The sequence below is a fragment of the Uranotaenia lowii genome, chromosome 1, assembly GCF_029784155.1.
Source record: "Uranotaenia lowii strain MFRU-FL chromosome 1, ASM2978415v1, whole genome shotgun sequence".
Lineage (NCBI taxonomy): Eukaryota > Metazoa > Arthropoda > Insecta > Diptera > Culicidae > Uranotaenia > Uranotaenia lowii.
Window position 1 is genome coordinate 25574362 of NC_073691.1, and position 22946 is coordinate 25597307.

At 33.4% G+C, this 22946-nt stretch overlaps 1 protein-coding gene across 1 annotated transcript in view; it reads right to left on the reverse strand.

Annotated features, from left to right (window-relative positions):
• The window catches only part of LOC129740087 (uncharacterized), a 287784-nt gene that overhangs the window by 80629 nt on the left and 184209 nt on the right, over positions 1 to 22946 (reverse strand). The window contains exon 5 of the mRNA XM_055731691.1: positions 21116 to 21418. Within this exon, the coding sequence (XP_055587666.1) occupies positions 21116 to 21418 (303 nt within the window). The remainder of the gene's footprint in view (positions 1 to 21115; positions 21419 to 22946) is intronic.

Genomic DNA, 22946 nt, shown 5'->3' on the forward strand with positions numbered 1-22946 from the left:
TGAGGCCCTTTTCCCATTCCTGTGGGAAGATGGAAAGAAAAGAGAAAGAGAGAGAGAGAGAGTAATTTTGAGCATATCTATAGAAAAGAATTAAGCCAAGAGAACAAACTTTGTCATTTTTGTCTTTTTTTATTAATGTTTTTTTTTGTAATTTTTGAAATTTTTGTAATTTTCGAAATTTTTTGTAATTTTTAATTTTTGTAATTTTTGTAATTTTTGTAATTTTTGTAATTTTTGTCATTTTGTCATTTTGTCATTTTGTCATTTGTGTAATTTTTATATTTTTTTTTGTATTTTTTGTCGTTTTTGTAATATTTGTAGTTTTTGTAATTTTTGTAATTTTTGTCATTTTTGTCATTTTTGTCATTTTTGTAATTTTAATCATTTTTGTCATTTTTTAAATTTTTGTGTTTTTTTTCAATTTTTTTTAAATTTTTGTTATTATAATACTTTTAGTAGTTTAAGTGATTATTGTAATTTTTGAAATTTTTGTTATTTTTGTAATTTTTTGTAATTTTTGTAATTTTTGTAATTTTTTGTAAATTTTGTAATTTTTATAATTTTAGTAATTTTTGTAATTTTTGTAATTTTTGTAACTTTTGTAACTTTTTTAATTTTTGTAATTTTTGTAATTTTTGTAATTTTTGTAATTTTTGTAATTTTTGTAATTTTTGTAATTTTTGTAATTTTTGTCATTTTTGTCATTTTTGTCATTTTTGTCATTTTTGTCATTTTTGTAATTTTTGTAATTTTTGTCATTTTTGTCATTTTTGTCATTTTTGTCATTTTTGTCATTTTTGTCATTTTTGTCATTTTTGTCATTTTTGTCATTTTTGTCATTTTTGTCATTTTTGTCATTTTTGTCATTTTTGTCATTTTTGTCATTTTTGTCATTTTTGTCATTTTTGTCATTTTTGTCATTTTTGTCATTTTTGTCATTTTTGTCATTTTTGTCATTTTTGTCATTTTTGTCATTTTTGTCATTTTTGTCATTTTTGTCATTTTTGTCATTTTTGTCATTTTTGTCATTTTTGTCATTTTTGTCATTTTTGTCATTTTTGTCATTTTTGTCATTTTTGTCATTTTTGTCATTTTTGTCATTTTTGTCATTTTTGTCATTTTTGTCATTTTTGTCATTTTTGTCATTTTTGTCATTTTTGTCATTTTTGTCATTTTTGTCATTTTTGTCATTTTTGTCATTTTTGTCATTTTTGTCATTTTTGTCATTTTTGTCATTTTTGTCATTTTTGTCATTTTTGTCATTTTTGTCATTTTTGTCATTTTTGTCATTTTTGTCATTTTTGTCATTTTTGTCATTTTTGTCATTTTTGTCATTTTTGTCATTTTTGTCATTTTTGTCATTTTTGTCATTTTTGTCATTTTTGTCATTTTTGTCATTTTTGTCATTTTTGTCATTTTTGTCATTTTTGTCATTTTTGTCATTTTTGTCATTTTTGTCATTTTTGTCATTTTTGTCATTTTTGTCATTTTTGTCATTTTTGTCATTTTTGTCATTTTTGTCATTTTTGTCATTTTTGTCATTTTTGTCATTTTTGTCTTTTTTGTAATTTTTGTAATTTTTGTAATTTTTGTAATTTTTGTCATTTTTGTAATTTTTGTAATTTTTGTACTTTTTGTCATTTTTGTAATTTTTGTCATTTTTGTCATTTTTTAATTTTTGTCATTTTTGTCATTTTTGTTATTTTTGTGACTTTTGTGTTTTTTGTCATTTTTGTCAATTTTGTAATTTTTGCAATTTTTGTAATTTTTGTAATTTTTGTAATTTTTGTAATTTTTGTAATTTTTGTAATTTTTGTAATTTTTGTAATTTTTGTAATTTTTGTAATTTTTGTAATTTTTGTAATTTTTGTAATTTTTGTAATTTTTGTAATTTTTGTAATTTTTGTAATTTTTGTAATTTTTGTAATTTTTGTAATTTTTGAAATTTTTGTAATTTTTGTATTTTTTTTAATTTTTGTCATTTTTATATTTTTTGTAATTTTTGTAATTTTTGTAATTTTTGTAATTTTTGTAATTTTTGTAATTTTTGGAATTTTTGTAATTTTTGTAATTTTTGTCATTTTTGTAATTTTTGTTTTTTTTGTAATTTTTGTAATTTTTGTTATTTTTGTAATTTTTGTTTTTTTTGTTATTTTTGTCATTTTTGTAATTTTTGTTACTTTTGTAATTTTTGTCATTTTTGTTATTTTTTGTTATTTTTGTAATTTTTGTCTTTTTTGTAATTTTTGTAATTTTTATAATTTTTGTAATTTTTGTCATTTTTGTCATTTTTGTCATTTTTGTCATTTTTGTCATTTTTGTAATTTTTGTAATTTTTGTAATTTTTGTTATTTTTGTAATTTTTGTAATTTTTGTAATTTTTGTAATTTTTGTAATTATTGTAATTTTTGTAATTTTTGTAATTTTTGTAATTTTTGTTATTTTTGTAATTTTTGTAATTTTTGTAATTTTTGTAATTTTTGTCATTTTTGTAATTTTTGTAATTTTGGTAATTTTTGTAATTTTTGTAATTTTTGATATTTTTGTAATTTTTGTAATTTTTAATTTTTGTAATTTTTGTAATTTTTGTAATTTTTTTTTTTTGTAATTTTTGTTATTTTTGTAATTTTTGTAATTTTTGTAATTTTTGTAATTTTTGTAATTTTTGTAATTTTTGTAATTTTTGTAATTTTTGTAATTTTTGTAATTTTTGTAATTTTTGTAATTTTTGTAATTTTTGTAATTTTTGTAATTTTTGTAATTTTTGTAATTTTTGTAATTTTTGTAATTTTTGTAATTTTTGTAATTTTTGTAATTTTTGTAATTTTTGTCATTTTTGTCAATTTCGTCATTTTTGTCAATTTCGTCATTTTTGTCCTTTTTGTCATTTTTGTCATTTTTGTCATTTTTATCATTTTTGTCATTTTTGTCTTTTTTGTCATTTTTGTCATTTTTGTCATTTTTGTCATTTTTGTCATTTTTGTCATTTTTGTCATTTTTGTCATTTTTGTCATTTTTGTCATTTTTGTCATTTTTGTCATTTTTGTCATTTTTGTCATTTTTGTCATTTTTGTCATTTTTGTCATTTTTGTCATTTTTGTCATTTTTGTCATTTTTGTCATTTTTGTCATTTTTGTCATTTTTGTCATTTTTGTCATTTTTGTCATTTTTGTCATTTTTGTCATTTTTGTCATTTTTGTCATTTTTGTCATTTTTGTCATTTTTGTCATTTTTGTCATTTTTGTCATTTTTGTCATTTTTGTCATTTTTGTCATTTTTGTCATTTTTGTCATTTTTGTCATTTTTGTCATTTTTGTCATTTTCTCATTTTTGTCATTTTTGTCATTTTTGTCATTTTTGTCATTTTTGTCATTTTTGTCATTTTTGTCATTTTTGTCATTTTTGTCATTTTTGTCATTTTTGTTATTTTTGTCATTTTTGTCATTTTTGTCATTTTTGTCATTTTTGTCATTTTTGTCATTTTTGTCATTTTTGTCATTTTTGTCATTTTTGTCATTTTTGTCATTTTTGTCATTTTTGTCATTTTTGTCATTTTTGTCATTTTTGTCATTTTTGTCATTTTTGTCATTTTTGTCATTTTTGTCATTTTTGTCATTTTTGTCATTTTTGTCATTTTTGTCATTTTTGTCATTTTTGTCATTTTTGTCATTTTTGTCATTTTTGTCATTTTTGTCATTTTTGTCATTTTTGTCATTTTTGTCATTTTTGTCATTTTTGTCATTTTTGTCATTTTTGTCATTTTTGTCATTTTTGTCATTTTTGTCATTTTTGTCATTCTTGTCATTTTTGTCATTTTTGTCATTTTTGTCATTTTTGTCATTTTTGTCATTTTTGTCATTTTTTTCATTTTTGTCATTTTTGTCATTTTTGTCATTTTTGTCATTTTTGTCATTTTTGTCATTTTTGTCATTTTTGTCATTTTTGTCATTTTTGTCATTTTTGTCATTTTTGTCATTTTTGTCATTTTTGTCATTTTTGTCATTTTTGTCATTTTTGTCATTTTTGTCATTTTTGTCATTTTTGTCATTTTTGTCATTTTTGTCATTTTTGTCATTTTTGTCATTTTTGTCATTTTTGTCATTTTTGTCATTTTTGTCATTTTTGTCATTTTTGTCATTTTTGTCATTTTTGTCATTTTTGTCATTCTTGTCATTTTTGTCATTTTTGTCATTTTTGTCATTTTTGTCATTTTTGTCATTTTTATCATTTTTGTCATTTTTTTCATTTTTGTCATTTTTGTCATTTTTGTCATTTTTATCATTTTTGTCATTTTTGTCATTTTTGTCATTTTTGTCATTTTTGTCATTTTTGTCATTTTTGTTGTTTTTGTTGTTTTTGTCATTTTTGTCATTTTTGTCATTTTTGTCATTTTTGTCATTTTTGTCATTTTTGTCATTTTTGTCATTTTTGTCATTTTTGTCATTTTTGTCATTTTTGTCATTTTTGTCATTTTTGTCATTTTTGTCATTTTTGTCATTTTTGTCATTTTTGTCATTTTTGTCTTTTTTGTCTTTTGCGTCATTTTATCATTTTTGTTTTTTTTTTATCTTTTTCATTGTTATGATTTTTGTTATTTATGTTATTTCAGTCATTTCTAATTTAGTCTTGTTTTTTGTGTTTTCGCTGAATCGGTTCTTTCGTTTTACAATCATTTGTCTTTTGTTTGGGAGGCCCCCTGCTTTTTTCCTTTGAGAAGGAAGGGTCTCAAACCATAATAAAAGTCTTCACCGGCATTTGAAAATTTTGCATTTAAAAAAAAAACAGTTGGTTTTTGCTCGATAGGAACTTATGTAACCTTTTATGGATCATTGCTTACTAATGGTCTTGCAGCTTTTTCTGCCGTCCAAATTGGTTCAGACCTGAAGGAGTAAATTTTCCCGGATCCCTCTGCTGATGTTGTTGTTTCCGATTTCAATAAATAATGAACATGCTAACAAGATTATGCAGTCAATGCAGAGGGTTTGCACTTTTTTGCACCTGTTAGCCTCTGTTGTCGTTGTTACAGATTGAGTGATACCATAGATAATCTCGACTAATGTAATTTGCATTTAGAGTGAATTTTTCCCACTGCTGGCTGCTGCAGGGATTTTGTTTAATTGAAGATGTTGCTAGAAGCTGACGAACGTTGGAAAAATTCTTCACAATCCGTCGATTGGTCCCAGAAGAGTCTGGCTCTAGTCGATAGTTTGTCTTGGAAGCTTCTTTTTATTTAAATTTCGTCTGAATGTTGGTGTCAGGTTTTTTTTCGAACGAAGAAAGGAAACCGACTAGAGAAACCTCAAGTTCCATTCCAAGAGTTCCAAAGCTCTGCACTTCAATCGGATTGAGTCAATAGCTTCCGCTTTAGGTGGAAATTGAACCGAGAAAGAGCCGGAAGTTCCATTGCCAGGAGAAAACTTCTGGTTGGATCTTTGATGGGGAAAGGATATGGAGGGGGAAACCCGCAGCATTTCCGTCTGAGTTTCATCGGTTTCCGGTCGATGATGAATTGCAAATCCGGGCAGATTCTCGAAAGCTTTCGTAAATTGGATATAGCACAGAGAAATTCTGCTTACTTGAGCCGAAAATGAATAAGGTATGCTTCTACTGAGTAGATTCTCAATTTCGAATGCATAAACAATTCTGGAGCATTCGGGTTGGGTTGACATTTAAAATTCGGAAGCGATAAACTTTAAATCCAATCTTCAAATATTTGACAACATCCTTCGGGGGGTTTGCTAGATTTTATCGTCAATTTTAGTGATCGCAAATCTTAACCCCACCCCTTTTATTTTATGCTGGAGCCGGTACTTTATGATCTTATCATCATCATCATTGAAGTCGTCTGACGCTGCTCTCGACAGAGTGTAGTGAATAATTAAGCACTGCAACACTCAGCACTCGATACGGAGGAAAAAGTGCTGATTTAGCAGCAGGAGCCTCCAGATGGGATGCTGCTTCCGGCTGAGAGAAAGGTGCAAAGAAGGAACCGGAAGTGGGAAAACACCGCCATCAAACGTCCTCATCAACAACAATTTCATCAGCGAGCGCTATCCAACGTCGTTCCCACTAAAGCACACCGTAGCAGTTCAGCAGCTCTCTGTCTCTTTCTTTCTCTTTCTATAGAGCAGTGGGAAGAAGTGCTTTCAATTTTCCCCAGGAAACGATTTTGTCGTTAGCAGAATGCTGCTGATGCTGCATGGAATGAATGGAAGATAAAGCAACATCAATGCTAACTAAAAAAAATAAATAACAACGGCATCAACTCAACACTAACAACGGAAGAGCTTCCGAGGAGGTGCTGCATTTCAATCAAGCGGCCTAGTTATAAACCTACACATTCTATACTTACATACATATGGATACAAAACTTACTAAACAAGAGTCTTCAATGATGACACGACTGACACAAGGTTTGCTTAAGACGTGGATTATGGAAATGTCGTTAATTGACGTTAATGGTATTATTGCCATGCGGAAAACTTAATTAGCGAAAATTAAATTGCACATGTCAATAAGGTTGGTAAAGCAAATTTGTTCACACAGAACTTTAAAAGGAAAGCGTTAGAAAACACAGCATACCAAATTGACTGTTAATGTGGTAGAAAATGAAAAAATATATATATAGAACTTGAAGATGAACAAAAAAAATATTGAAATGCACATAAAAATAGTAGCAAATCCGCACTATATGTAGGTACTATTTGGAACATACAATCTTCAGAAATTTTTGAACATTTCTGAAATTGTCCAACAACTTTGAAATTTTTTTTTATGATAAATAAGTTCCTGTTTTATTTTTTTTTAATTTTCTGGAAATTTTTGTCTTTTTTTGTCAGTTTCTAGCAGATTTAAACATTTTCTGATGAATTTGTACGGTTTTGGCCATTCTACAATTATTTACAATTTATGTCAATCTCTGACACTTTTTATTTTGTTTACCATTTTCGGCAATGTTGGTCAGTATAGTTCAATAGAGACACTTTTTTTTAAAATAATTTTATGAAATATTTATTTTCCTTTAAAGTTTTATGAATTTGTACGAAAGAAAATGTTTATCTATAAAATTACCATGTTCAAAGATTTTTTTAATCTCATTGCATTTATTCCATAGATACTTAGTTATTTTGTTTGAATATAATATTGGCAAATAATAAAAGCCATTAGCGCGTTTTTCATTCTTATATAGAAGAAGTTGATCTTATTGTAATTATTTTTTCAAACCTCAGATAACTACCTGCAAGATTTTTATTCAAATCAGAGATCACTATCTGCTGTATAATTCACAAATATTCTTTTAAAAAATCAATGAGGATTTCAATTGCCTTTCGATGCTCTCCAATTTATTTCCCCCTTTTGTCCACACATGCAAACTTCTTTTTAGTTAGAAGTCATGGACGTTTCCGAAAAAAAGGACATCAATTTTCGTGACGTCACAACGCATTCTTTACCCGGGTGCAACTCACAACCTTCTGAACCAATTTTCATTCAGAAAAAAGCATTAAATTCCTCTCAAAAATTTTTAAGAGAACTCCAATTTTCAACTGTATATGATGTTTAAAGGAATCATGAACTTAAAAATAGTAGAATTTTCGTGACGTCACAACCGATTCTAGAGCGTTAAGTTGCTGTGATTATTTTTAATCTAATATCATGCTTAAAAGATGGCTTTTTAAGAAGCATTTTGCAATAAATTTTTTTATAAAGCTAGTTTTTTACAAAGTTATGTTTCAAATAAAGAATAATTTTTTAAAATCAGTTTGTTTTCGTACTTAAATTTTTGAATTTCAACGACAACATACTCAATTCTGAAAAAAGGTTACTGAAATTCTTTTGATGAAGAATGAAGCTCAAGAAATAAACTTTCAAATACTGGGCAAATTATTTTTAAATAATGAAAAATCGGTTTCCAGTTGAGGGGCGCTTGGAATGGATCGAATATTGATGATAGTTTTTTTTAAATTTCTGACTGTTTTATTAGTTTAGCTTAGCTAGATTAGTCTGCCTTATGCCTTTGTATGGGATTTTGAGACATTTTGTTCAGGAGGAATATGAAAATGCAGTTTTTCATGAATAACTTTGGTCCCCTTCTGACGATTTCTTTTGAAAACGGTTTTTTCTTAAAGCCTAAACTATAAAAATATTTCATCCGAAGACTGCATTTCGATTCGAGTTTAAATAAAAATGTTATTAGGCTTCAAATAATAGCTATTTTTTTAAGGGTGATATTCATCACTATTAATGACTTATGGCACTGCTTCGAACATTTTGACGCAGCATTTACAGTGATAATATATCCCTGAAAAAAGTTACCCAATTTTTAAAGTCTTATAACTTTTATATCATAAGTCAAGTTGAAACGCAGTCTTGGGATGAAATATTTGCCATAGCTCAGGCTTTATGGCAAACCGTTTCCAAAAGAAATCGGCAGAAGGAGACCAAAGTTTTTCATGAAAAACTGGATTTTCATGTTCCTCCCAAACAAAATGTCTCTTTTTCCCATACAAACTTTAGGCTCGTTGAGCAACCCCTTCCCGTGGTCCGATCTGGCCAAAATTTGACATGAGACCTTGTACAAGGTCTTGAATCAATTTAAGCCTGCAGTGCATAACAATTCACAAGCTTGAAATTTCTCATACAAATTTGGGGCAGTCTAATCTACATCCCAGCAAAATAATTTTGTTTGTGAATGTGGTAGAAGGAATTTAGACTTTAGACTTGTGTTACGGTGAACCATAAAAAATTATGTTCCAAACTTAAGGTTGCCCGATTGCTCGGTTTTATCTGGTTTTGCCCAGATATTTAATAAAAAATTTGGAAAAGGTCCGGTCGGGCCCGGTTGTCCGCATTTTATTGGATAAGCCCGGATTTTGCCCGTGTTTGTTCTCATTTTCATTCTCAAATCACACTGTAAAAAACCACTTGGGCATTACATTTTTTTTATTGATGCGACCAAAACGAAATTTTCTGAGCAAATTTCATAAAAATAATCATGAACGGTTTTTTGAAAGCCTAAAATACAATTTAAAATCTGTCAATAAATTTTGACGGATTTTTTTTTTATTTTAGATGAGTAATTTCTAGGTTTTGACCAAATTTGCTCGGATATTGCCAGGATTTTGGTCGACCGTTTTGAAATCATAAGACTGGATTTTGCCAGATTTTTAGATAAAAATAGCCCGGGTTTTCGAGCCCGCTGAAAAAAATCTGGCAACCTTATCCTAACTCCTATTAGGTCCTGTTGAAAGCTTCCAGTTCAAATGAAGGCATAAAAATTTTAAGTTTGATGGCGAATATTGTGAAAAATAAATGAATTGTGAAATAATGAACGAATTACCTTTGATTCCATTATCTCTCATAATTATTCGATGCACTTTTTATTGTATTAAAGGTAGACAATAATGGATAAAAATTGAAAAAGAAATTGACACCAAGAGTATAATTTTCTGCTTATGATAAACCTGTAAAATTTAAAATTCAGCAAGACGCTGTTTCATCTCAATGAAATATTGAAATGAGTTGAGAAAAAATCAGAAGATGCTGTAACGTAAGAACAGATTAAAATCAATACAACTTATGCCCTGATATTCCTCCATATTCATGAGTTTTCTGTCTAGGATACAATTTAGAAATATTCTCTGGAACTTTTTTTTTTAAATTAAAATTCCTATTGAAAATACATTTGAATAGCGTTAGGTTGTCCCGCTAAATCAGATCAACCTATAATAATCGAAAGGCGTATAAAAATGAAGAAAAAAAAGTTATTTAAAAACGTTTGAAATTTAATTAAAATATTTTTTAAGCATATTATTACCCAAGTAACAATTTTAGCTTTAAATATCATGGTCAGCCTTGATTAAATCATTATTCTTTAAAATTTTGATCAGCAAAGCTTTTGTAAAGCCATTATTAAAGATATTAGCAGTTTTTTGTTTTTTTCAATGCTGGCAGTTTTCGGAGTTTTTTAAATTTTTTTTTTTTTTCAAATAACCATGGCGGTTGATGGATGTTGATTGCATTATTTATATATGATCTGATAAAATTATTTGCAAAAAAACCAATGTTTTAACTATATTATGTGCATCTTTTCTACTGCCAGTCAAGATTTTAAAATAACTGTGTATGAAATAGTATCTTAATATCAATGCGTCTCGTAAAATCTGATGGTCAATCATGATGGAATTGATGGAAAAATGGCCTGACAAAATATTTTCAAATTCTTGACATTGTGAATCCATGAATATGGCGGTAGTCATTTCATTGCTTAATAGCTTTTTTATGGTCCGATAAATGGTTTAGTAATTCGATAAATAATGGTTTAATGAGAGCCACATAAAAAGCTAAAATTTGACGTTTTTTTGCAAGCCAACCAATTACACGCTAAGGATGAATTCTTCATTTTTGATCTGTTAATCATAAGTACAGTAAATGAGAACAGACTTTTTGAATGAAAAAGGATTGGTTGTGAATGACTCGTGGAATAAACCATGAGTTGAAGTCGAATTTCGTTGTCTGACGCCAACTCAAAATCCAAGATGGCGGCTTCCGCTGAACTTTTAAATGCTGTGAATGATTTAAGATCGCATGAAACCCCAACAAAGTTGGTATTGGAAGGAGAGGCTTAACGAGTAGAAGTCGAATTTTACTGAAATTACTACCATACTGAAATTCAAGATGGCGGCATCCGCTCAACTTAAAATGCTGTAAATGACAAAAAGTCGCGTTATATCACCAAAATATTGGGTGAAAGGGCTTAATTATAAGAAGTTTAATATTTCCTTTCCGAAGCCAAGTCCAAGATGGCGGCTTCCACTGAAGTTTAAATCGCATGATAGCTCCATAATATAAGTATTTACTTAAGGACTAAACAATAGGAAGTCAAATTTCACTTTGAGACGGCAACTTGAAATCCAGGATGGCGGCTTCCAGTGAACGATTTTTTTTATATTTCAACAGAGTTGTAAAGTATATATGCGGGGTCGAAAAAGAAACTGCAGAGCATCTTCTATGCAACTGCTGCGCCCTCCTAAATAGGAGAGAGCGTGCTCTTGGGGCAAAGTTAATAAGCGCACAAGACATATGGTTGCATATCAGCCCTAAGAAGGTTATATCTGTTACCAGTTGGGTCAGTTACCCTATGCCACTCACGAAGAGTACCCATAAGCAAACGCCTAGATGTTGCCTGGTTTATGTAGCATCTGTTTTTATGTATCATGTCCCGTGTAAATGAATAGTCTATAATCAATATTTTCAAAATTGCTAAATAAAAACTATTTAAAATAAAAACTTGTAAAAAATTGTAAAAGAATTAGATAGGGAACTCCTAACGGTCACATCAAATTTAAAAACACATTCCACAAAACACTTACCACAAAATATACACAAAACTGGAATAAAGGGATAATGACTAGAGAGAGACAGCACGCTAAAGGGAGAATAATAATGATAAGGGACAATCACTATTGAAAAAGTGGAAAAGGGAATAAGGCAATATCCGCTACCGGGAACATGAGGTTCTTTCCCAGCTCAGCTTCCGAAACAGCAACATCATCGGATAAAGGGAAAAGTTCCGTGCCTGTGAAATCAAGCGAAATCAGGTAAATAGTTTCCACTCCCGGTAGCTCGCCAATTCGCTAATTCCCGGAATTCCACAGGACCCATTAATATTAGCCTGGATTCGCGAGCTTTATCGCTAGGCCGTACCATCGTCACCTGTCGCCCAATATACCCGACCGCCATCGTCAACCAGCATTAAAATCCGGAAGTTGCCATCGATACACTAAGTGCGCTTACTGGAGGTTGATCGGCGAGTGTAAGGGTTAGCGACTCTAGCCAGCGATTAGCGACATCCGCTCGACGCACAACAACCACCGTTCGACCATAGTCTGGACCTTCAATGGTTCCCCGAAAACCCTGAGCCGTGAAGACGGCACCGCCATTGTTCTGTTCCCCACGTGTTGTCCCAAAACCCCGAGGTATCCCGCAGCAGCAGAGTTCCAGTTGGCCGGCCACCCCACACACTACACTACACACAGCTTCCAAACTTGTAAGTAGGACAATAAATATTTAAAAGCTAACGACCGGTGTTTTGGTTTCCTTGGTCCAGTGTCACTTCCTTGTCAGAAGCCGACCCGAGGTTCTCCGTAACCTCTGCTCCGCTGAGCCAACCAAAAGAGGCCGCATGAGGCACACCCTCACCAGAATCCCCGTGGCTTGACCAGGGATTCGAGGGCTATTGTAGCAGGCCCTTCTGGTCAGCTAATAATAATTGGTGCCCAACTTAATTAGACAGAGCTGGCCAAGGATCCAAAACTTTAATTACAGGAGTGTCTAAGATAGGGAAATTTAGGTTTTTCCGAAGGCGTTGTACTCTAGAGTGTGGTTATAGAGTAATTGGCAAAATTGGTGGTACTAATTGGGGAATGTGTAAATTTAAATTTTGGATTTTGAATCCCATAGCTGATCTTCTTGCTATCTACTAGTGCGCGTACACTCACAAAAGCAGCTTTCCAAGATTTAAACATTTTCAATGAATTCGGGTTTTCTTTTTAAGTATTGTTCCAAATTGTGATTACCAAAATTGTGATTGGTTTAATGGGTCTTGATTCTCGTTATTTCGTTTACGAAAAAGTATTGTGAACATATTTTTCTGTGGATATTTCTGTGCTTATTTAACTTGATTTATTTATTGGCTCATTTTAATTATTTATTTCGTCAGCGTGCAAATATTTATTTTCTCGTCGTGAATCGTTTTTTTTTGTTATTTATTTCGATTTTAACTAGGCTTTCTAGTTTTTCCAATTTATTATAAATTTTCCATTCAACAAATTTCTTCACAATGGATCTTCATTCAATGTACCGGAACATGAATGTAGCCCACCTTGCCATTGATGAAGTAGAATATGAAGTGCTAATTCGAAACATTTTGTATGATCCGGAAGATCACGAGAGTAAAAAGAGAAGAAATCTCAAAATCGCGATGAAGGATGATAGAGAAAAAGGAAATGTCGTTTATGCACCGCCGTGGCAACGGATATCTAAAGAAATTTCACCTGTCAGATTTCGAATCGCGATGATCGGGGATACTCTAAAAAAATCGAAACTACACGCAAATGAAAAAGAAAAACTTAAAACGCGTTTAATTCATTACCATATGAGAATTCTTTCGCTTTCTAAAATGGCTGATGCTAGAAAACACTTGGACGAAATCATGGAACTTGGACATCAGGTTAAACTTTTGTTCCAAAAATATTTCAAAGATTTTTCGGTTCAGGTAGAAAGAGCTCAGGAACCCGAAATGCTCAGGAGTGACTTAAACGAAGTGTTAGAAGACGTTCGATCTGAAATAGAAATTTTAAATGAAACCACTATACAAAATGTTGAAGAGTTAGAAGAGGGAGCATGTGGAATTAATGAAGTAGAAATGCAGTTGTCTGTACGAAGATCTGAGGAAATAATTAATAAATTATCAGATCTTGAGAAAGGGGATGCGAATAACATCGGAGATTTAATTCCAGCTCTAAAACAATTCATAATTTCTACAACTTTACAGCAAAAAGAAATGAGAGAGAAGAAAATAAGGGAAGAAAAACAAAGAATGGAAGAAGCAATAGAAAATTTAGAAAGAAAGAAAAGAATGGAAAAAGTTTTGATAAATTTGAATGAAAATTTTAAGAAATTTTCAAAAACTGAAATTTCAGAATCAGAAGATACGTCTGACCTTCCCATGTTGGAAAACGTAGAAGGTGAGAAAGATTTTATAACAAGCAGTGAAAGTGAGGAAGAAGTAACAAGAAGAATCAATTTTGAAAAGTTAAGGAAGGAAAAACTAGGGAAGCAGGAAAATAGAAAGGAATTGAAATTTAAGACAAGAAAGGATGAAAAACTAAAGAAAAGTTCTCATGAATCCGAGCTTTATAGTGATTCAGATATTTCGACGAACAAATACAAGTCTGAGAAGAAAAAACAAATAAAGAAGGAGAAGAATCAGAAACACAAAAAGAACAGAAACGAACGTAACAGGAAAACTAGTTTTTCATCAGAAGTTTCGGAAGAATTTTCAGATGAATTCTCGAGCTCGAGTGAAAACTCGTGTTTGAGTAGCTCAACTGACTCTTCTTCCGAGAACAGCGATGAAAAGCACAGAAAACGCAAATACAAAAAGATTAGAAATATTCGACGTATTCCAGTGGCAGACTGGAAACTGAAATACGAAGCAAAAGATAATGGTAGAAAACTTGCAGAATTTTTGAAAGAGGTCAAAATTCGAAGTCATGCTGAGGACATCAGTGATAAAGAACTGTTTCGAAGTGCCATACATTTATTTTCTGGCAGGGCCAAAGATTGGCTGATGGAAGGTTTAGAAAATAAAGATTTCCGTTCTTGGCGAGAGTTAAAATCAGAATTAAAGCGCGAATTTCTTCCCCCAGATCTTGATTATCAACTCGAAATTCAAGCATCAAACCGACGTCATGCTCGAGGAGAAAAATTCAGCGATTATTTTCATGACATGCTGAAGTTGTTCCAATCGATGAAACACCCAATACCTGAAAAAAGAAAATTTCAAATTATTTGGCGAAATTTAAGATATGACTATAAAAATGCACTAATTGGAGCAAATATTAAAACTTTGTCCCGATTGAAACGATATGGTCGAATTATTGATGAGAATATGGGTAGTAGTTTCCCCAAACCCATCAACAATTTCGGCAAACCTAGTTTCAATCAGGTCAACGAAATTTATACAAATGAAACGTTTCACAAATATTACAAAAAACCTGACAAAGGGAATGGAAATAATGGGAAAAGGTTTGGGAATGGAAAACAAGAAGAAGCACGACGTGAATTTACAAAAAACGAAAAACACTTTACACTCAAGGCACAAGAACCAATGGAGGGATCAACAAACAGCACTTTGAACAAATTAGTTGAACAATACAAAAGACCACCCATAGGTACTTGCTACAACTGCAGAAACCATGGTCATCACTACAAAGAATGTCCGGAGCTTTTAGTAAAATTTTGTAGAATGTGCGGTTTCCAGAATACTTTGTCAAAAATATGCCCATGGTGTCAAAAAAACGGCATCAGTTCAGCTCAAGGAGGGAAGTTGAACTAGTTATGAAAAACCCTCTAAATGATATCGATTCGTTCTCAGAAAACTGGTTTGAAGAGGTAGAGAGTAGCGAATATGACACAGAGGGGAGTGAAGAGGTGGATGAGCTCCTGATTAAAATTGAGGGGGATGCACGACCTTTTGTGAGTGTCGATGTACTTGGGAAAAAACTTGTTGGATTGCTAGACAGTGGAGCACAAAAAACGATGCTTGGGCTGGGGTCTGAAAAATTAATTCACGAACTAAAATTGAAACTGTTTCCGTCCAGTACCAAAGCGAAAACAGCATCAGGTGCATCGATTCCGATCATAGGCTGTGTAAACCTCCCCATCACTTTTAATCAGGAAACTCACATCATCACTACACTTGTTGCTCCGAAACTTAACAGAACACTAATCCTCGGATTTGAAGATTTCTGGAAAGTTTTCAATATCTGCCCTGATTTACAGAATCAAAATGAAATTTCCGAAATAGTCACTAATGATGAAAATGCACAAAATCAATCAGAGGAAGAACTAAGTCCAGAACAGGCAAGAATTTTAGAAGAGGTGAAGGGGTTATTTAAAGTCATGGGGGAGGGTGAAGTGCTCGGAACCACTTCGTTGTTCTCGCACAAAATTGAACTGGCCGATGAGTTCAAGAACGCACCATCAATCAGACTTAACCCTTATCCTACATCACCGGTCATGCAGAGAAAAATAAACGCGGAAATTGACAACATGCTAGCCCAACAAGTAATCGAACCTTGCCAAACTGATTGGTCACTTGCAACTGTTCCGATCCTGAAACCAAATGGTGAAGTCAGGCTGTGCTTAGATGCACGCCGGCTTAATGTCCGAATAAAGAGAGATGCCTATCCGCTCCCACACCAAGACCGTATATTGAGCAGATTAGGGCCGAGCAGGTATTTGTCGACAATAGATCTTTCTAAGGCATTTCTGCAAATCCCGCTCGATCCCGAATCTCGCAAATATACGGCCTTCTCGGTGTTGGGACGTGGACTTTTTTGGTTTTGTAGGTTGCCTTATGGTCTGGTAAATAGCCCGGGAGTTCTTTCAAGAACAATGGACATCGTTCTAGGATACGGAGAATTAGAGCCGAATGTATTCGTCTACCTAGACGATATCGTTGTGGTGAGCGATACATTCGACTCCCATATCCGATATCTCCGAGAAGTCGCGCGACGACTACAACAAGCTAATTTATCGATAAATCTCACCAAATCAAAATTTTGCGTTCAATCAGTGCCGTACCTAGGATATATCATTTCTCGAGACGGTCTTAGACCAAACCCGGAAAGAGTTGAGCCAATAGTAAATTATGAAAGACCAAAATCGATTCGTTCGCTTCGCCGCTTTTTGGGGATGGCGAACTATTACAGGCGCTTCATCCCCAAGTTTAGCGAAATAACCGCGCCACTTTCTAATTTATTAAAGAAAAAGCCAAAATACATCAAATGGTCAGAGCAAGCAGAAATTTCTTTTAACAAAATTAAAGAACGCCTCATTTCAGCACCGGTATTGTCTAACCCTAACTTCGAATTGCCTTTCCATATACAGTCCGATGCGAGCGATACTGCGATCGCTGCAGTGTTGACTCAGGGGCACCCAGAAGGGGAAAAAGTTGTGGCGTACTTTTCCCAAAAGCTCTCTCCCGCCCAACAGTCCTATGCAGCCACAGAGAAAGAGGGCCTCGCGGTTTTATCAGCAATCAATAGATTCCGGCCTTACATTGAAGGGACTCATTTTCTTTTGACCACCGACGCCTCGGCACTCACCTATATTATGAAGGGCAAGTGGCGCACCTCATCCAGACTCAGCCGTTGGAGCATTGAGCTCCAAAGCTACGACTTCGACATTCGACACCGACGGGGCCGTGATAACATAGTGCCTGATGCGTTATCCCGCGCGGTGGAGTCGATAGATGTAGCTAAAGATCAATGGTATGCGCCCCTGTTTCAATCCGTTTCAGATTCGCCTGAAAATTTTCCCGATTACAGAATTGAAAATGACATTTTATACAAGTTCATTCCAACAAAATGCGATTCGCTGGACTATAGATTCGAGTGGAAAATCTGTATCCCTGAAAATGCCCGAGAAAAATTAATTAAAACACAGCATGAATCATCGTTTCACATTGGATGTGAGAAGTTGTTGGCCAAGCTCAAGCAGCACTACCATTGGCCGAAAATGATGAATACGGTACGCAAAATTGTCGGCCAATGTACAGTGTGCAAGGAGTGTAAGCCAGCTTACACCTCTCAGCATCCAGAGATGGGCAGACAACGAGTGACCACCCGACCGTTTCAGATGCTGGCCATCGATTTTATACAGTCTTTGCCCCGAAGTCGAGCAGGTAACTGCCATCTTTTAGTTTTGCTAGATGTTTTCTCAAAATGGACTGTACTCGTGCCCATGAAGAAAATTTCAACGGACTTAGTGATCAAAGCCATCGAAGAGCTTTGGTACCGTCGCTATTCCGTACCTGAAATATTAATTAGCGATAACGCTTCTGTTTTTCTTAGCAAAAATTTCAAGAATTTCCTCGAAAGCTACAAGGTTGCTCACTGGACGAATGCCCGGCATCACAGCCAGGCCAACCCAGTGGAGCGCCTTAATAGAAGCATAAATGCATGTATCAGGACATATGTCAAACAAGATCAACGAACATGGGATACCAAAATCTCTCAAATCGAATGTACCCTTAACACAACCACCCACGCATCCACAGGTTTTTCGCCATACCGTGTGTTATTTGGACACGAAATGGTTTCGTCAGGAGAACAACATCGATTAGATCGCATTCTTAAAGATCAAACAAACAATGACAGACAAATGGAAAAAGTTCGAGTTGATAAAATTATCTACAATCTCGTTGTGAAAAACCTCAAAAAGGCACACGAGAAAAGCACACACAATTATAACCTTCGAGGACGAAAATTAGCACCAGAATATAAAATTGGACAGAAAGTTTATAAAAGGAATTTTGTTTTGTCATCTGCGCCTGCTTCTTTTAATGCAAAATTAGGTCCTGCTTATGTGCCATGCATAATAATTGCGAGACGTGGCACAAACTCATACGAACTACAGGATGAGAACGGGAAAAACTTAGGCATTTTCTCAGCTGCCGATCTCAAACCTGGGATCGATGAAAACAGCTGATCGTGAAGTTTCATTTTATAAGTGTTTATTTATTTGCATGCTTAGTTTTAATTTGTTAAAATATTTGAAATTTTATTTATAGCCAAGATTAAAATGTCAAAGTCACAGAAATATATAAGTCCTTTTGTCAATATTATCTACGTCATCAATGTTATTTATTTCAACTTGTCCAAGTATTGTGAATTCGATGTAAGTTTCAGTGTAAGTCCAAGTGTCAATAGCTGCTCAAGGTCAAATTCGTCTACGTGTATTAGGTTTTTGAATAAACAATTGCGCGCGGTAATAGCCTATTCGAAATAGCACTGATAAATGACAATGCCACCGGTAGTACACAATTTTCGGATAGCGCGAAGCTCGGTTTCTCAAAGTACTTTTCCGGCGTTACACGCGAGCCAATCGTTTATCCAAATCCGTCGCGAACCAATAATTGATAATTGGAGAAAGAATAAAAATCCCCACGCGAATTATAACAAGTGGCCAGAACCACAGTAAGCACACCTAACCGCGCTGATAGACAAACGGATTGCCATTGGGAGGCAACTTCATCGAGTAGAGTTCACAAAGTAATTTGTAGAAGAGTTGGAACTCTTTCTCTCAACTTAAAATTGGTTGAGATTACAAGAAGGAGATGATAAGGCTCATCAAACCGCTCAAAGTAGAGTAGATGCGTAGATAAATGGTCTAACATTGACTAATGATAAGATTCATTGAGGATATTTATGCTTAGAAACTTGTTCTTGTGAATTTCGAGAGCATGAAAGATGCAACTCAACCCTGGGTAGCAAAAATATTAGTTTTTGTTTTTTCGTTATATGTTTGAAAAATAAATATTTGTCATATTTATTTTTCTCCGGGGAGATAGGGTAGTGTTACCAGTTGGGTCAGTTACCCTATGCCACTCACGAAGAGTACCCATAAGCAAACGCCTAGATGTTGCCTGGTTTATGTAGCATCTGTTTTTATGTATCATGTCCCGTGTAAATGAATAGTCTATAATCAATATTTTCAAAATTGCTAAATAAAAACTATTTAAAATAAAAACTTGTAAAAAATTGTAAAAGAATTAGATAGGGAACTCCTAACGGTCACATCAAATTTAAAAACACATTCCACAAAACACTTACCACAAAATATACACAAAACTGGAATAAAGGGATAATGACTAGAGAGAGACAGCACGCTAAAGGGAGAATAATAATGATAAGGGACAATCACTATTGAAAAAGTGGAAAAGGGAATAAGGCAATATCCGCTACCGGGAACATGAGGTTCTTTCCCAGCTCAGCTTCCGAAACAGCAACATCATCGGATAAAGGGAAAAGTTCCGTGCCTGTGAAATCAAGCGAAATCAGGTAAATAGTTTCCACTCCCGGTAGCTCGCCAATTCGCTAATTCCCGGAATTCCACAGGACCCATTAATATTAGCCTGGATTCGCGAGCTTTATCGCTAGGCCGTACCATCGTCACCTGTCGCCCAATATACCCGACCGCCATCGTCAACCAGCATTAAAATCCGGAAGTTGCCATCGATACACTAAGTGCGCTTACTGGAGGTTGATCGGCGAGTGTAAGGGTTAGCGACTCTAGCCAGCGATTAGCGACATCCGCTCGACGCACAACAACCACCGTTCGACCATAGTCTGGACCTTCAATGGTTCCCCGAAAACCCTGAGCCGTGAAGACGGCACCGCCATTGTTCTGTTCCCCACGTGTTGTCCCAAAACCCCGAGGTATCCCGCAGCAGCAGAGTTCCAGTTGGCCGGCCACCCCACACACTACACTACACACAGCTTCCAAACTTGTAAGTAGGACAATAAATATTTAAAAGCTAACGACCGGTGTTTTGGTTTCCTTGGTCCAGTGTCACTTCCTTGTCAGAAGCCGACCCGAGGTTCTCCGTAACCTCTGCTCCGCTGAGCCAACCAAAAGAGGCCGCATGAGGCACACCCTCACCAGAATCCCCGTGGCTTGACCAGGGATTCGAGGGCTATTGTAGCAGGCCCTTCTGGTCAGCTAATAATATATCATACATCTTTGATATCATACCCGATTGGGATAAAATGCTTAATCAGCAATCAACTGTCACTTCAACCCATAGTGCAGGTGAGCCTGATAGCATACAGTAACGCGGGGTTATTACCACAATAGATCAACTACTGGTCGCAGTGGGCTCTCCCCTACAAGAGAAAAAAAAAGTATATATAGTCATTTGATTTCTAATTTTTGGCTCAAAAATAACAAACGATGAAATTTTAATGATGTGTTCGAATTTTGAATCTGAGTTGCTAGAGTAGATGACTTCTAATCCATATTATATTTCAAAAATTTGTCTCCCATCGTTTTTTAAGAATCCTAATTTTGGCCGTGAGGCTATCTCGTTTTAATTGTGTTTCCCAGACTATACTAATTGCAAACTCTATATGTCACATAAAAGTCTTAATTTAAGACCATGATGTAACGGGTATTTAAAAAAAAAAATTGTTTGCAAAAATTTAAGGTTTTTTTAATATCGTTTTCTACTTTTGTTACATTAATTGCAGTTTATTTGAAGCCGCAAAAATTTGAACAGAACGTTTTAGTTAATTGAATAAATTACATTTAAAACTGCTCAAATCTGATCAGACATTTTTGAGTGTCCGGTCATATTCTTGAATCAGATTTAAAATTAAGAATGGAAACCGCATGAAAATACAAAAATTTTAATATTTCTTTAAAAAATAGTTTAAAAAAAGTTTCACAACCAATTAAAAGTTGAATCATTTTGAAAATTTAGATTTTAACATTTTTTCCACAGCTTCCAAACAATGACTGTTTCAATTTTTCAAATCTTTTAACTCACCTCCAGTCGTACCGGAACTTCCTCCGAAGCTCCCACACCGGATGGTTCCGCTGGTCGCAATCGAGGAAACCGTCGATCCCTTGCCACTGGAGCTGGAACAGAATGGCGACGAATTTTGCTGATCCCGCGGAATATGATTTGCCATCGCTTGGGAAGAAACGTTTGCCGGGCACGTTGACATCAACGATAAGGCTGTCTGATCCAGAGCCAATGGCCCTACTCCAGAACCTGTAACGGTTCCGTATTCTGGTTGCGGCTGCTGATGACTGGCCAGGACGTTTTTTAGATGGGCTTGCAGGAATTCTGTTGGCCAAAGATGGAAATTTAGGAATGATTGATGGATGTTTTTTTTTTTTTTAAATTAATATAAATGGTTCAAACATTTTAACCTGATAAGTCAAACAAGTTTATATAAAAAATTGTTTAAAAGGGAAACTTTAACCTAGAAACAATCTGATCAGATTGCCAGTAAAAAACTTTCAGAGGTTAGACACCTCTCCTCCTGGCGAAAAAAAGATCAGCTTTTTGCAAATGTTTGAACAACTCAAATGTACATATTTTATCTGCTCCGACTAACCCCCAACTCGTTCCACCATTTTTTCAGTTCCGGAAACATTCGACACGAATGTTTCGGCGTACCGATATCTCGGAGCCCCGTTTAGCGAGCAGATGCAACAGCTTCCGGTTTTTTGTCGAATAAATAACCTGTACCGGGTTTGTTGAAGATAATTAAGTTTGCAGATTTATCGTGTTTGGTTTGATAGTGCCAATTCATGTCGGGGTTTTGGAACAACGAAAAAAAAAGATAAATTTTGATGACGAGGGAACAAGATTCGGGATTTGGATTTACAATTGCTAGAGCTGACTTTTGGACATTTTTCTTGGCAATATTCAAGTTACTTCAATAACTTAACTGCAAAACTTTGCAAAATGCAAAACTACAAAACTGTTGGAAAATGATTTTTTTATTATCAAGGAATAATTTGAAAACACAGTTTTTTTATTTAAAGAAATCAATTCGGAAATTTTCCCCTCACAGTGAAAACCCCGTTCTGATTTTCATTTTATTTTTCAGCTCTCAGTTTTCATTCTTCATTATTTATTTATCCGCTCGATCTATCCTAATTTTCCTAATTTTATTTCCATCCATTATTGATTTTTCGTCTCTCCTCACTTTTATTCTTTTGTTTCATTTTTTTCCTATTTCTTCAAAATTTCACATATTTTTTTTTCAAATTTTTTTAACTTCGATTGATTTTATATCTACAAAATATTGCTCCTTTTGTCAAACATTTATTTTCTTATTGGTCTTGTCTGCATTTCTATAATCTTTTTTATCTGTTTGTTCCTCGTCTCTTCTTAAAATTTTTATTTTTCATCTTTTTCAAAGCTTCATATTTTTTTTAAATTCTCCTTTAATAATTTTGATTTTACTTTAAATCCAATATTTTCTCAATGAAAAAAAAAAAGATGTATTCTATAATCTAGTTAACAAATAGGAGAAAAATAGTTCGAATAAAAGCGATTAGCAAAATACACAATTTTAATTCAATGATAAAAATTTAAAAAAAAAATTAAAAGCAGAAATAAATGAAAAATATTACATATTAAGATAAGAAATTTTTGGAGATGAATTGGGATCGATGAGAAACGAAAGTTGGAAAATGAAAGTTGGTAAATGACAGATAAGAGAAGAGAGATGAGAGATAAGAGATGAGCGATAAGAAATGAGAGATGAGAGATAAGTGATGAGTGATGAGAGATGAGAATTGAGAGATGAGAGTTGAGAGATGAGAGATTAAAGATGAGAAATGAGAGATGAGAGATTAGA